Raw genomic sequence first — 14,950 nt, forward strand, 5'->3', positions numbered from 1 at the left:
TATTCTGATTGTTTGCATCTTGTTTTTAAGCCCATAAATAATAATGTACTTGTTCTAATAAATTTATATTGTAATGTACTCATTCTAATATATTTTTAAAAAATAATTTACATTGCTGGTAGGTTATCATTGCACAAATTAACACACTCTCTACGATTAAAAAAAAAATTAGAAGAGTTCTAAACTAACGCGCTGTCTTCACTGTATCTAACGCACACACGCTCAAGGCTGATTTAAGGCTGATTTATACTCGATGGTTTTTATTTATACTCGATGCAATTATTTCTGGGGCAATATATCGCACAACAAAAAGTTGTTATCGTGACAGGCCTACCCAGAATGTGCATAAAATGCTTTTGTGCCGCTCTGCATTGGAGCCTTTCATACAGTTTTTGCAATAAAAGATAACTAAAGCTACACTATGTCACTTTTCTGTTTGAAATTAACAATTTAAATAACACTTGTTGGGATGGATTTCCTAGGAAACTGCATACTATCATCATTTGTCTGTGTATGTTTAACATAGGATCATATCGCTTCTTTTTAATTCTTTATTTAAATGGAATTGTAAATCCAATCCCCCAAGAGAGTATGCTATTATTTTTTGATGAAATTCGCCATTAGATTGATCCACACAGAAAAGCACAACTCACGTAATTCCCAAAACAAAGTTCCTCCACAAGCAACTTGCTTCAACCACTAGAGAGCCTAAAGTTACATAATGTAGCTTTAATGTTTAGCCTATATATTTGTTTTATTGTATGCATCACGTCTGTTGTCCTAGTAAATAACACATTGTTTATACAGTGTATATATTTATGTAGTAATAAAATTTGTATTAAAAAGTAGCCTATTTTACAATATAATTTATTTTGTTACATTAAATATCATTTATGTAATATTTTATGTATTTTTATGTTTTCACTTATAATGTAGTAGTGTGTAGTTAGCAAGTTAATAAGCTATAGATATTCTGAAACACTATGGATCAGTATTGTCAGATACTCAAGGTTGCAATATATATATATATCATATATGAAAAAAGTTTTAATCAAGCAACGTTTTTTTTTAACGTTTTGTTAACTGAAGCTACACAAATCTCTGCAATATGTACATTCCAAGTATTATTCTTTTATTTATTTATAAGTCGCTATGAAACGAAAGTGGTGACATCTTTTTCATATAGTAACATACTTTGTTTAACAGTATGTACAACATACTGAGTGTAACAGAATTGAAAAAAATGTAGGGCTGGGACTATCCATTGGTTGCTGATTGGATATTGAGATATGGGCATTTCACTCAAAAATAAATGCAAACTTGCAATCATGGAGGGACAGGGTTTAAGCGGACAAAATTACTGGAGAAGTCCAGCATACACAACAAGTGAGAAGTCTGTCATTTTTTTACCGAAAGATTAGGTTATGACATTTTAGTTAAACATTATGTGGTCAAAATAAAAAATAACAAGACTTTACAAATTTGTGAATTTTCATTTCATGCTATGATATAAAGTTTATCACCCTTTTTTGGTCCATATCTACCACCCATCCCAAAACTGCAAATAATTCACCCATGCAAAAATGGAAATTCTGTCATTTACACACCCTCATGTTGTTCCAAAACCATAAGAATTTCTCTTCTGGGGGAACAAATTATGGTTATATTTTAAATATATATTGTTCTTTGTAGTATTCTTATAATTAAAGTGAAAGGGGGCTCATGTCCTATATTCCAAGCCTTCTGATAGCTTTGTGTGACAAATAAAATTTCAGTCATTATTCACTATTCGCAGAATTTTCCCAGAACTGCTTATCCCTGGCAACCAACTGTTGAAGTGTGATTGCAATAAACAAAAAAATAAAAGAAAGTTTGGAGTCTGTTTACACCTGTATTTAACACTATCTACTTGTGAACAGATCAGCTGAGATGAATGTTAATGCCAAATTTAAAGAGGATGCATAAGACCCCTGTGGTTAGAAGAAGAGTAGAAGTGTTATCATCAAGCTTTCCCTAGCAGGACAACAAACTCAACAATTCTCTCTCTCTCTTTTATTTTTTGCCGATTTTCAAAACAGATATGGCACCACCGAATAGACTACTATGTGTAGCAGCAAATATGTCCAGACACTAGATACAAAAATAATTCCTTATTGTCCTGATAAATTCAATAATTCTTTTAAAAGATCACATTCTGTCATAAGACAAAATTTCTTCCCTGGTGTGAATAGGTGCATAGGAATGCATTGTTTTGATGAAAAAGTGTTGTTGTTGTTTTTACTTGTGTTATGTTTTATTGTATTATGTTTTAATTTGTGGTAGATATGCCTCATCCTAAATGCAAAAAAAAAAAACATTTAAATTAACTTTAGATAACGTATATTATCATCATCATCATCTCAAATCACTTCTTCATTTACATACAATATTATATATCGTTGTATAACACTTCTAACCAAAATTGCATCTTCAAGAACAACTGTATTTAGCAAGAAGATAAATTACATTGTATCCCAAACAATAATTTGCTTGTATTCTGCATTCTAACCTATGGTAAATTCATGGCCTGTCTTAAATCCAGTTCGAGAACAGGACAACATACAACACTTTTAATCCACGATTCGTGTAATCAAAAGGTAAATCATCTACGACTTTAAAGTGGTTGAAGAGTCTCATGGGTTTTGGGTCCCATTAGACCATAGCTACTTTGTTTAAAGCCCATTCACAATCGGAAATCTAAAACAAATTACCTTAACTTCAGCATGAATATAACGACACGATGTACGAATTTCTACACTACTCTATACTGTAAAACATTTACATAACCATTATTACAGCGCACACATTTGTAACTCACTTACCTTGTCTCCACGTTACTCTGCTTTTGTGTTTGGAAAAAGTTTATCCAACTTGGAAGATTTATGAACAACGCAAATTCGCACGCTGACCACAATGTCCACTGTGTGATTTACTCGGTGTAAGGTACAAAAAATAATTATAAAAAAAATAATAAAAAAAACAACATTGATTATGAAATTCCCATTATTGTTGTTTGCACAGGTCGGTCGCTTGGTTTGTAGTTAAAACTGATGTCCATTTAAAAATTGGTGCTTTGCAATTTAGTGGCCCTTTTCACAGCCAGCATAACGCGCTGCAACAGCTTTTCAAAGTGAAAAGGTTTCGTATACAGAAATGAATCATTAGAAGGGAAACTAACGAAAAGCTTCGGTTCCATGAAAGGCGACCCGGACGTAGTTTCTAATTGGTCAGATATGTTGAGGACGCCATTCGTTTTAATTCTTTATTTAAAGTGTAACCAAAGCTCCCAGTTTTGACAACTCTTTTCACTGACTATGTCTATTCATGTGTAGTTGCTACAAAAAAACAAATAAAGATCAATCCTGAATAGAACTCAGGGCCCATAGTCACAAAACATCTTAAGGCTAAAAGTAGCTCATAATTCGCTGATTTAGGATAAAATCTTAAAAATAATGGGCATGTCCGTCCTAAATTTAGGACTCCTAAATGTTTGCTCTAAGAGTATTTAACAAAGCGTTTTAGCACGCTAGGAGTAGTGAAGAGGACTCCTAAGTCACTAAGACCAAGCCACAAACTATCATAAAATGGCTGTTGCCGGCAATCTGCCTCTGAATGTAAACATTTTAGAAACATTTGATGATAATGAACTTTTAAAAAGGTATCATATCACCTCTGGTTTTGGAGGTTACCCCAACTCAAAATTTTCCTTTGATTATATCCTTGTTTTCATTAACCAGTTGGGCAAGAAGTAACAGCTGTTCTTGCATCTAGTTTGGTTTTCTTTTACGTTTGCATGCATTACTATATCAGCCATGATTATTCTACTCTGTTCATTAAAAGGCTGTTTATATGCTTATCTGCTAATTATTTTTGAGAAGAATAAATGTAAGAGGCTGACAATAAGCTGAACATATACTTGTTTAATTAGTGACACTTATCCTGCATTTTAAAATCTTTATTTGAATGTAGCAATTAACATTTTATTTGAATACGGCAACATAATATTGTGCTCTACAATATTTCTATGAATAAATCTTTGACTGAGACTATCAGCCAATCACTGTGTGCATAGTTAGTAAGCATGCTGGCATCATCCATAGCAAGGAGGTCAACCCTGCTCTTACTCTTAGTTTAAAGGGGTCAAATTATGCAATTTCAATTTTTCCTTTCTCTTTGGAGTGTTACAAGCTCTTGGTGCATAAAAAGTTGCAAAGACTAAAGTCTCAAATCCAAAGAGATATTCTCCATAAAAGTTAAGAGTCAGCCACACCTACCTAAAACGGCTCATTCTAACACACCCTTTAAGACTTCTCTCTATTCCTTAGTAAAGTTTGTCTCAGCAGCTTTGTGAATAGGTTTTAAGAGAAAACTCTTAGCTAAAAACTTTTACTGCTATTTAGGAGAACTCTTAGTAGTAAGATAAAATGTTTTGTGAATACGGGCCCAGATCTCTTTACCTGCTTCTTTTTGGAATAATAGATTCAGTGACATAGAATGGAATTCTTCTTCAAAAAAATATTCTGCAACAAAGTTGTAAAACGGTAACAAAATAATTTTAAAAGAATTTGTTGTTGATGATTGCTACCCAGTAAACTATAAGCTTGCGTAATTTAATGACAGTATTTTACCCAACTCCACATTTGGTCATCACATTTTGTATTAAAATCTGATCAATCACATCTTTATATCAGAATTCTGCCTATACAGACGTATAAATCAACTTACACATGCAAGGTTAATTAGTGATGTGATGTGAAGTAAAGTGAAGCCAAGTATCAGGAAACAGTCCTCCATAAAATGTGCTGCACACATCCGAATATTTGGGTTGAAGTGTTCTTGAACAGTGTTGTAAATACAACTTAACCACTGATTTCTAGTCGTGTCCATTTTTGGAAGGCCAAACAAAGTAGCTTTTACACAGCGTCACACACGGCGGCCTTGAGTGAGCAGAGGCCGGGGGACGTCCTCTTTTGGAAGGCCAAACAAAGTAGTTTCGCTTTCACAACGAATCACACAGCGCATTCACAACATGGCTGCAGCAACAATACAGCGAGAATAAAAGTTACGCTTTCTTTCTTTCTTCGCGTGAACATTTGGGCGGCGTTATGCAAATCTTCCCACATAGCGACGTAGATATGTGGGGGCGTGTTAGAACGAGCCGTTTTAGGTAGGTGTGGCTGACTCTTAACTTTTATAAAGAATATCTCTTTGGATTTGAGACTTTAGTCTTTGCAACTTTACAGAAATCTTTTAAATCCATAGTAAGCACATTCGAATTAAATGAACTGGGCATCTCGTTCCTAAACAAGAATCATTTGTTCAGGTCGGCATACAAGTCATAGAGGAATTATGAATATGTAACAATGACTGATGACAATCCAGTTCCACTTCCAATTTTTATGCCCTTCCCTTGTCAACTTCTTCTTTTCTTTTGTTTTGCTGTAAATTAATCACCCAATGCTAAATTGCATGATGAAAACCATCGGGAGACCACATACGGTTGTCATATGATTCTCATTCATTCAATTTTTATTAGTATCACAATACTACAATTACAAAAATAAATAATAATTATACATATATCATTACTGTTATGGCAGCAGTAATTGAAAAATAAGGAAAATATTACAGCGTTACCAGCAATTCACCGTAATTGCACCGTAAACTGTGGAGGCATACTAGACCAGGGGTGCCCAAACTCGGTCCTGGAGGGCTGGTGTCCTGCAGAGTTTAGCTCCAACCCTAATTAAACACACCTGAACCAGCTAATCAAGGTCTTACTAGGCATACTAGAAACTTCCCGGCAGGTGTGTTGAGGCAAGTTGGAGCTAAACTCTGCAGGACACCGGCCCTCCAGGACTGAGTTTGGGCACCCCTGTACTAGACTGTTCCAACCACTGGACCACTAGTCATTGCTTACTTTGCATGAGTGCCCACTACTGGCGGAACACATGCAATGATTTTAAAAAGAATGCCCTTGGATTTTCACTCCTGTTCCTGGAGATCTAACTTCCTGCAAAGTTTAGCTCCAACCCTAATCAAACACACCTGAACCAGCTAATTAAGATCTTCAGGAGCACTTGATATTTACAGATCAGAAGGAGAAAGGAAGACATTTATACAGCATTCAGAAAGAAGTGATAGCTAAAAAGTACAGTAGTCTGAGACGGCAGGAGAAAAGTATGCTGCTCACAAGGTTGAGAATAGGGCACACGTGTTTAAATAGCTGCTTAAATTCAATAAGAAAACACAAGACTGGATAATGTATACATTGTGGAGAAGTGGAAAATGTAAAACATGCACTCTTGACATGTAGAAAGTACTCTGAAAAAAGGAAAGAAGAGAGAGGGCAACGAAGAATGGACAATCTATAATTAAGGCTGTCATGATCTTTCTGAAAGAAACTTTCTGAAGTTTATTTGGTGTTTTTTTTTTTCTGTTGGTGTTCCTTTTGTTGATGTTGTTGTGAGTTCAAACCTCAGTCCAGAAGATGGCAGTAATGCACCGAGTTTGCAAACTGCTAATAAAAACCACAGAAGAAGATATTTACAGACGAAGGTTATAGAGTATATAAAGCATTAATGAAATATTTAAGAAAGGTGCATCTGTTTAAGAGGATTTAGAAGCCAATTTATTATTAGTGGTCCTTTTCCTTAATTGTAGTTTTTTTGTTTTTTTTTAATTTATATGTTTTTTTTTTCCTTTTTTTCTCAGCTTAGTCTCAGTCCAGTAGGTGGCGGTAAATGCACCTTTAAGTTGGTTTAATTTAAAATAATAATAACATTTAAAGAAGAAGAAGATATTTACAGACAGGTGTGTTGAGCAGGTCTGGAATTGAACACTGCAAGAAGGTAGAGCTCCAGGAACAGGATTGAGAACCCATAGCCTACACTTGGAACCTACCATGGAGCTGATTTATTTTTTATTTATTTTTCCCGCTTTTTGAATTCGTTTTATGTACCACTGACCATCTGAATGAAGAGGAACACATTTTTATTATGGTAGCAGGTATTCCATGAGAGGCAAAGCGTAGGAAATCCTTTTGTAAAATGCATCCAAAATCCCTTCAACTATGTAGCTGATAAGATCCTCCTATAAGTATTGAGTGACTCGCCTGATGTAGCATGTAATTTGCACTTGATCATTTGCATCATTCATTTGAGATGTAGGGTTAAAAGTGTTTGATTAAACTTTAAAGTGGTTATTTGTAACTATTTGTGTATTTGTAATTTTGACAGTGTTGTACTGAATTCATATTGATTTTTTTTTTTTTTTTTTTTACAGTTTATGCAACCACATTAATTAAATTTGATTTATCATTTGAATTGTATCAGGGAAAAAAACTCCTTAATTGTAGTTTTTTTGTTTTTTTTTAATTTATATGTTTTTTTTTTCCTTTTTTTCTCAGCTTAGTCTTTCTTCCTGTTCCATCAATGAACCACACTCCAGCTCAGTAGGTGGCGGAAATGCACTATAAGTTGGTTTGCCAACCGCCACTAAGTTGAAAGAAGAAAAATTTGATTTATCATTTGAATTGTATCAGGGAAAAAAACTTCAAATGTCTGAGCCCTAGTAGGTATGGGGAAAAGATAGTGATCTTTGGTTCATGTTAACAGTAGGTGGCGGTAATGCACTGTTAGTTTGCGATCCGCTGTTTAACGAATCAAGAAGAAGAAAGAAGAGGTAACTTCTCTTGTTAATTTTATTCCGGGGTTTAGCTATATTGATGGTGTACTTTTACTGCAGAGATCTATGTTAAGTCCATTCACCTGAACGAACTACTGAGGTATTAATGCTTCGGCCTTCAAATGCTCGCATAGCTTACTAGCAGGCAAACAGAGAACAAGCTCGATGCAAGTCGATGTCTAAAGTACTTTAGGCTTAAATCATATTATCAGGGGGAAAAAACTACCAGTAGCAGTGTCGGTTGTATTCGCATTCATTTCCTCTATTGCAGTGTATCTGGGGCTCATATAATGCAGGAGCTTGATGAGGCTGTCACAATCGGAGCGACTGTTCCGACGGGATTCGAGCACACTGCAGCGGAGGAGGTCCAAGAGAAGCTCGAGGCCACTGCTAGAGTCAGCAAAAACAGAGGGAGAATTTATTTTGATATAACAACAGATACGCTTTTTAAGGTCAGTCGTCCTCTCGTTTGTTTCACAAAATCTGGCATTTTGTAACGACAATGAGGCTCTGAAATCAGCAAGTGTCTTTGCATAGGCTATTAACATTAGTGGCGTGGCATATGGTTTTCAGTAACGTGCCACTATGCGTGCTGTGGCGCTTTTTGGTAGTGAATAACACACGACGCTGCATTTTCCAGCAGGCACGGACAGAAATCTTTCAATTAAACCCATTTAATGTGTTTTTAATAAATGCATTTTCTTATCTTTAAAGAGTTATGAGTCATTAACAAACCAACCAGCTACGAGTTGAATCACAACCTTACAAACATTCATTGGAAGCAAATAAATAAAAGCTCACAAAAACAGAAAGGTTCAAGACGATGTACTTAACGTCTTTATTGAAGGAACTACAATCCCATTAAACTTTAAAAGCAAAGTGATACAAATTTTAAAAAATTATCAAAAAACAAACAAAACAAAAAGAAGCAGAGCTCTCATTCTATGTAAGTTAAAGTCAGTGATAACATTGGAGCTCATGGAAGATCTGTCTTTACAGTAAAAAGCAATTCCACTGTGGAGAAAATAAATAGGATTTGTGTGTCCGGAACCCGGCAGTTGCACTTCAGCATCTTAAGGTCATAAACATTGAAGTCTTTGCAAAAAAACAAATAAATAATGCTGTATTGATGTTTGAAAATGCCTGTGAAGTGTATCAAATGATTAAAAACTCTATAGGCTGACATGTTCCTCCAATAGAATGGAACAAACTGCACGAGACATGGTTTGATCTTTTAACTTGACTTACAATTGTGGTCATAGTAAGGCACCCTAAAAACACATGAGCCTTGTGAAAGGCATCAGTCTTGCTCACATTTATGTTGTTTGAAAAAATGTGCAAAAATGGAACCTTTTGGAGTGCAGTAGCTTGTCACCTTAAAGGGACAACTTTGTACCTTATCTATACAGTGGCGATCAAAATTAGAGCACAACCTACAATTTCTTAAATTTCAAGGTCCCTGCTTAGTCCTATTTGAAGTTATCCTAACAGGAGTAGAAGGGCAGTTTTTTTAAGCATATTTCATAAATTAATTGTATTCTGAAGCACCATATAAAAAACGTAAATGAAATATTTGAAAAAGAACTCTGATCAAAATTAAAGAACACTTTTTACAGATACCTCCATGTTATTGGTGTTAATCTGGCACCTGGTGCTAATTTCCTTAATTATATGACAACCCCTATTTAACTGGCAGCATTCCTCCGATTTTCACTGAGATTGCAAGATGACGGGCTGCTCTAAGGTGATTGAAACCCTGCGGCAGGAGGTTGTCTAGATGAAGGCCAAAGGGATGACCCTTTCAGCCATTGCACGAGAAGTTGGTTGTTACAAATATGTGATTTCTCAAATATTGCAGTTTTACAATGACACTAATTCATTCAAGTACCCCAAAAAGGCTGGTCATCCACACAAGACAAATGCACGAGAAGACAAGATGATGTTCAGCGATGAACAGGGTATGGATCTATCTCTGCATTTTTAAGAGAAGTCGGACTGAAAGCACACTCTGCAGTGACCAAGCCTCTCATTAGCAGAAATAATCAAAAGGCTAAGATCACCTTTGCTTAGGAGCATGTTGTGTGGAAAGGAGAACTGGTAAAAAGTTCACTTTAGTGATGAGAGGAAGTTTAATTTATTTGGGTCTGATGGGGAAACATTTTGTTTGGCATCGAACTTGGGAAAGACTGAAGCTCCAGTGCGTAAAGAAGTTGGAGGAGTGGAGGAGGAAGTGTCGTGCTTTGGGGAATGTTTTCTGCAGCAGGAGTTGGGCTTCTTAAACCGCTACATGGCAGGGTGAATGCAAATGTTTACCAGAACCTCCTTCAGCAACATGCAGTTCTTTCCCTGCAAGCATCTCCCAAACAGCCTGCAATTTTCATGCAAGACAATGCTCCCCGTCACACTACAAAACAGGTAAAGCAGTTCCTTGAAGCCAAAAACTTTGAAATAATGAAATGGCCTGCCCTGATCTAAACCTGATTGAAAATCTCTGGAAAATCCTTGGCAACACAGTTATGGCTAAGAAACCCACTACAGTTACCGAACAATGGAAGAGAGTGGAAGAAGAGTGGACCAAGATCACACCAGTGCAGTGTGAGAAACTAGTGATGTCCTGCGGACGCAGATGTGCCAAAGTCACTCAAAACAAGGGACTCTACACTTCCTGTTAATTTCTGACAGCTGCAGCCCTCCAAAATTGTAGTTGCAATCTTTCATACTACAGTGGTTACCGTTCTGTAATTTTGATCACTGTGTTTTCCACAAAATAAAGGTTTTTATTGAAATGGCTTGGTTATTTTGTCAAACATGTTAGTGGAACAGTGGTATACCTACATCTAATATTCCATCAAATCTTGAGCGATGAAGATTAACAATATTTCAGAAAAAAATCAAGTATTTATATATTGTTCTCTAATTTTGATCTCCACTGTATATCAGTATCTTAGTAGTTTTTTTTTTTTTTTATTCTCTCCCAAGCTTATTTTTAGTAGTTAATTTTGCACTAGGCAGGAAGTTTTGAGTTCTGGAACTTACAGTATGGTTTTATTAGACAATGCACTCTTGTGTTTTGTGACGAAGTCATTATTGGTTTGAAACAACATGGGTGAATGAAGCAGCACTGTCTGTTTGCCTTCAAATTGTCATGTGATTTTCATATTTATTCATTTATATCCAAAGGTACATCAGCTGAAGTCTCTAGACAATCTGTTTGTTGTAGTAAAAGATTATGACGACTACCAATTCAAAACCACAAAGGTATGTGCAATATTTTAGTAATTATTGTCAGTTGTACTGATGCATGTGCTTTTGTTTTGATGATTTTTTTTTTAATTTTTGTAAAAAAAATAAAAATTTTGTATTTTAATTCATAAAACAATGCCTGAAAATGCTTTAAGGTGCCAAACTCGCGTAAATTGATGTAAAACACATGGAACACATCAATTTCGTTCCCAAGAGGCCTCTAGATAACTCGTTCGGGGTAAAAAAAAAACATACATATTTCTCAATGACATGCTTTCCAGTCAGACTCCAACAGATTCTATATTATATTCAATATATATCAGATTTACTATAATAATTGTTCAGTGGAGACTTGGAAAAAATAGTTACCTGATATATAATTTTAGCACTGGCAATCATGTATTGTTTAATGATTATTTAACAGGAGGAAGTGCAATTGGATTGGCAAGAGCTGGCCGCCAAGCTGCCTTGGACCAATGCATTAGAAGTCTGGAAGTTGAACAATTCTATAAAAAAGAGGAAAGGCCGTCGGAAAAGAACTAACCCCACAAAGTCAGATCAGTGCGGCAATTTTAGCACCAAATCTACTGATACTGTCCCATCAGATCCAGAAGAGCTCTGGGTAGATCTTGAGTCTCTAGAAGTGAAGGAGAACCAAAGAGATGTTTCTTCTCAGCCGGAAGATGACTCTGAGGAAGAAAAACACTCTGAAATCCAGGATCAGGAGTCAGGGGTGACACCTCTTAAGTTTCGAGTAACATGCAACAGAGCCGGAGACAAACACTGCTTCACCTCAAATGATGCTGCACGAGACTTTGGAGGAGCTGTGCAAGAATTCTTTCAGTGGAAAGCAGATATGACTAAATTTGATGTTGAGGTAAAGTTTAGGGGCTGTATTCACAAAACATTTGATCTCGTCACTAAGAGTTCTATTAAAAGGCAATAAATGTTCTTAGGTAAAAGTTTCATCTTGAAACCTTTTCACAAAGCTGCTAAGACCAACTTTTACTAAGGAATGGGGAGAAAACGTAAGATAAGAGAAAGGGTGGGGTTGACTTTGTTGCTATGGATGATATCAACAAGCTTAAAGCGATTAGCTACACTGCAATCCAGTGTAGTGTTGTGTAAAGTAATAATAAAGGTTCAGTAAAACAAAGAAAGTGGTTGTGTAATGCTCAAAACATAGAAAGCGTTTGTAACAAATGTGTTTCTCTCTTATTTACTAGGTGCTGTTGAATATCCACAATAATGAAGTTGTTGTTGGTCTTGCTCTCACAGTGGAGAGTCTACATAGGAGAAACATCTCTCACTTTGGCCCCACCACTCTACGTTCTACACTGGCTTATGGCATGCTTAGGTGAGCAACATTCATGTAAAGCATTGCTTGCAATCATTACAATAGGGTTGTCACAATGTCATAATTTTCCCTCATGGTACTATATCAGATAAAGTTCAACGATACCACTCCTATTGTTTGGAAGCGTCATTATTGCAGGGGCTGCTCTGTTGTATTAATTCTTTAAAGTTTATACAATGATATTATTATTAATATAGCGAATATTAAAATATAATACAAAAATAATATTATTCTGAAAGTACACTAGCGGTCAAAAGTTAGTTTTTGAAAGAAGTCTCTTGTGCTCACCATGGCTGCATTTATTTGATCATATATAGAGTAAAACGGTAATATTGTGAAATACTACATTTTAAAAGATAAAAAAAAATTCAGCAGCTATCACACCAGACTTCAGTGTCACATGATCCTTTAGAAATCATTCTAAAGGCTGGAATATATACTACACGATTTGTGCCCCGATTTCCCCTTGATTTACAGTTTGAATAAGTCGACGCTAGTTGCCGAAAGTCTGAGCCAGTCTGCAGATTTGAGTTGACAGATTTCATAGAAAATCGCGTAGTGTATGATGGTCACAGACTTCGGGGGGTTTTTTTTTTTAGCTTCAGACTGATTCCATCAGTTGGAGGGTATCAAACATGTTTGATATTTTCAGCCGATTTTAGAACACACATTGTTTTCAATTGTCACACGTCGCCTAGCAACAAGGTGCACGTTTATGCTTGAGTTCATTGTGATCGGAACAACTTTAAAGTCTGGTAGTGTGTGATCCTCACTCGTTTAGTGTATGATGGCCAGTTTTTCCTCGGTGACTATTACAAAGTCGGTAAGTGTATGATGCCCAGTTTTTTAAAAATATGTTCAGATTTTAAAAGTCGTGTAGTGTATTCCAGCCTTAATGAATTTTTTAGGTTTCTTTGATGAATAGAAAGTTGAAAAGTATAACATTTATTTAAAATGTGAATCTTTTATAACATTTTAAATATCTTTACTGTCACTTTTGATCAATTTAATGCATCATTGTTCAAAAACGTTTTTAGTGATTAAATCCCCAAACTTTTGAATGGTTTCAAAGTTTCCACAAACATATTAAGAAGCACAACTATTTTCACCTTGGATAATAAGAAATGTTTCTTGAGCAGCAAATCAGCATATTAGAATGATTTCTGAATGATCGTGTGACACTGAAGACTGGAGTACTATTAGGACATAGTACAATTTGCATGTATATAAAGCTATTAAGAGAAGCACCATGGCTGTAATCACCACAAATGTTGACAAAACAGATTCTTCTCCTAGATGAACGAGAGTCATTCGCATACTGAACTGAATGTGCAAACCACTCTCAAAATGTAGACTATTGTAGTGATATTTGTATATTTTTCATAAATGTGTACCTGTAATGTTTATAGATTGAAGGAAATGCAAGAAAGAAAACTAACAAACAATTATGTCTATGACCGTATTGATTGTTTTTTTTCATATTTCAGACTTTGCAAGCCACAAGTGTCAGATGTGATTGTAGATCCCATGTGTGGAACTGGAGCAATACCTTTAGAGGTTTGTGAAATTAATTAAACTGCTAAATTTTCAGTCTGTATATTTCTGTCCTAAGAAGTGAATTGTTAACTTTTATTTTTATTTATTTTTTTTTTTTTTAACAGGGAGTTATGGAATGGCAGAATTCATTCTTTTTAGCTGGAGACAACAGTGGCACAGCAGTCAGCCGGTCAGTCAATAATATCAAGCACATTCTAAAGAGAACACATGATGGAGGAAGGTAAGGAAGCTTTGATTGTGTCCTGTCAACCTTTTACTATTACTTGGCACTATTTATATACTATAGTAATATTTATATTTTGAATTAAATAATTTTTAGATATTCAGGTTTCTTTAAAAAAATTTTGTGCTCATTTGATGTGCTTTTGTCATTTTTATAAATGTGTATATATATATATATATATTTCTTTTTCGTTTTTTTTTTTAGTCATTTTATTACTTCAACCTAAACTTTTGAATTGATTACCTTATATTTCAGTTAGTTGTCAACATTTTTTATTTCCTATTTTTTCATTAAAACATACTAAAAGGGGGAAAAACAACATTGCAATATATTAACAATGCACAGATATATACACAATATACCATTTTGTATTTTTGTATTTATTTATTTTTTGTTCCCTGTTCAAATGTTCTCAGTGTTTCATGTTGTATTTGTAGCTCTTCAGGCTTGCCCTTAGACATAGTTCAGTGGGACTTGTGCAATCTACCCATGAGAAGCAGTTCAGTGGATATCATCATTACTGACATGCCTTTTGGAAAAAGGTACAGACAGACATCTGGAGATATACAATTTTAGAACTATTCTATGGGATGATATTAGACTCTAAATGATTAATAGATGCACGCACAAATACCCTTTATGTCTTCGAGAAATGGCTCGAATTTGTAAACCTGGTACAGGAAAAGCTGTACTGCTGACCCAGGATAAAAAATGTTTCTTGAAGGTATGGCTACTATGAGATCCTTTTCATAGTTCATAATGTGGTTCATTAAAAGCATTTTGGAGTGAAAATACAATGATTATTAATGGGTTTTCATGGGATCTTTTTTTTTTTTTTTTAAGTT

General features: G+C 35.1%; 2 protein-coding genes across 6 annotated transcripts in view; one reads left to right on the forward strand and one right to left on the reverse strand.

The window, feature by feature from the left end:
* Positions 1–3,177, reverse strand: part of LOC107710152 (plexin-B1-like) — a 60,877-nt gene extending 57,700 nt beyond the window's left edge. Inside the window, exon 1 of the mRNA XM_016514880.1 lies at positions 2,862–3,177. The gene's annotated coding sequence lies outside the window, so the exon portion shown is untranslated. The remainder of the gene's footprint in view (positions 1–2,861) is intronic.
* Positions 3,178–6,834: 3,657 nt separating this feature from the next.
* thumpd3 (THUMP domain containing 3) overlaps positions 6,835–14,950 on the forward strand; it is a 9,189-nt gene continuing 1,073 nt past the window's right edge. Inside the window, exons 1-8 of one of the 5 annotated variants that reach the window (XM_016514888.1) lie at positions 6,835–6,890; positions 7,997–8,177; positions 10,906–10,983; positions 11,393–11,845; positions 12,195–12,325; positions 13,813–13,882; positions 13,987–14,102; positions 14,543–14,647. In XM_016514888.1, coding sequence (XP_016370374.1) covers positions 8,016–8,177; positions 10,906–10,983; positions 11,393–11,845; positions 12,195–12,325; positions 13,813–13,882; positions 13,987–14,102; positions 14,543–14,647 — 1,115 coding nt within the window. In that variant the 5' untranslated portion in view covers positions 6,835–6,890; positions 7,997–8,015. The other 4 variants (XM_016514887.1, XM_016514885.1, XM_016514886.1 and 1 more) reach the window with 4 other exon arrangements.

The sequence above is a fragment of the Sinocyclocheilus rhinocerous genome, unplaced genomic scaffold (assembly GCF_001515625.1).
Source record: "Sinocyclocheilus rhinocerous isolate Xijiao unplaced genomic scaffold, SAMN03320098_v1.1 scaffold447, whole genome shotgun sequence".
Classification (NCBI taxonomy): domain Eukaryota; kingdom Metazoa; phylum Chordata; class Actinopteri; order Cypriniformes; family Cyprinidae; genus Sinocyclocheilus; species Sinocyclocheilus rhinocerous.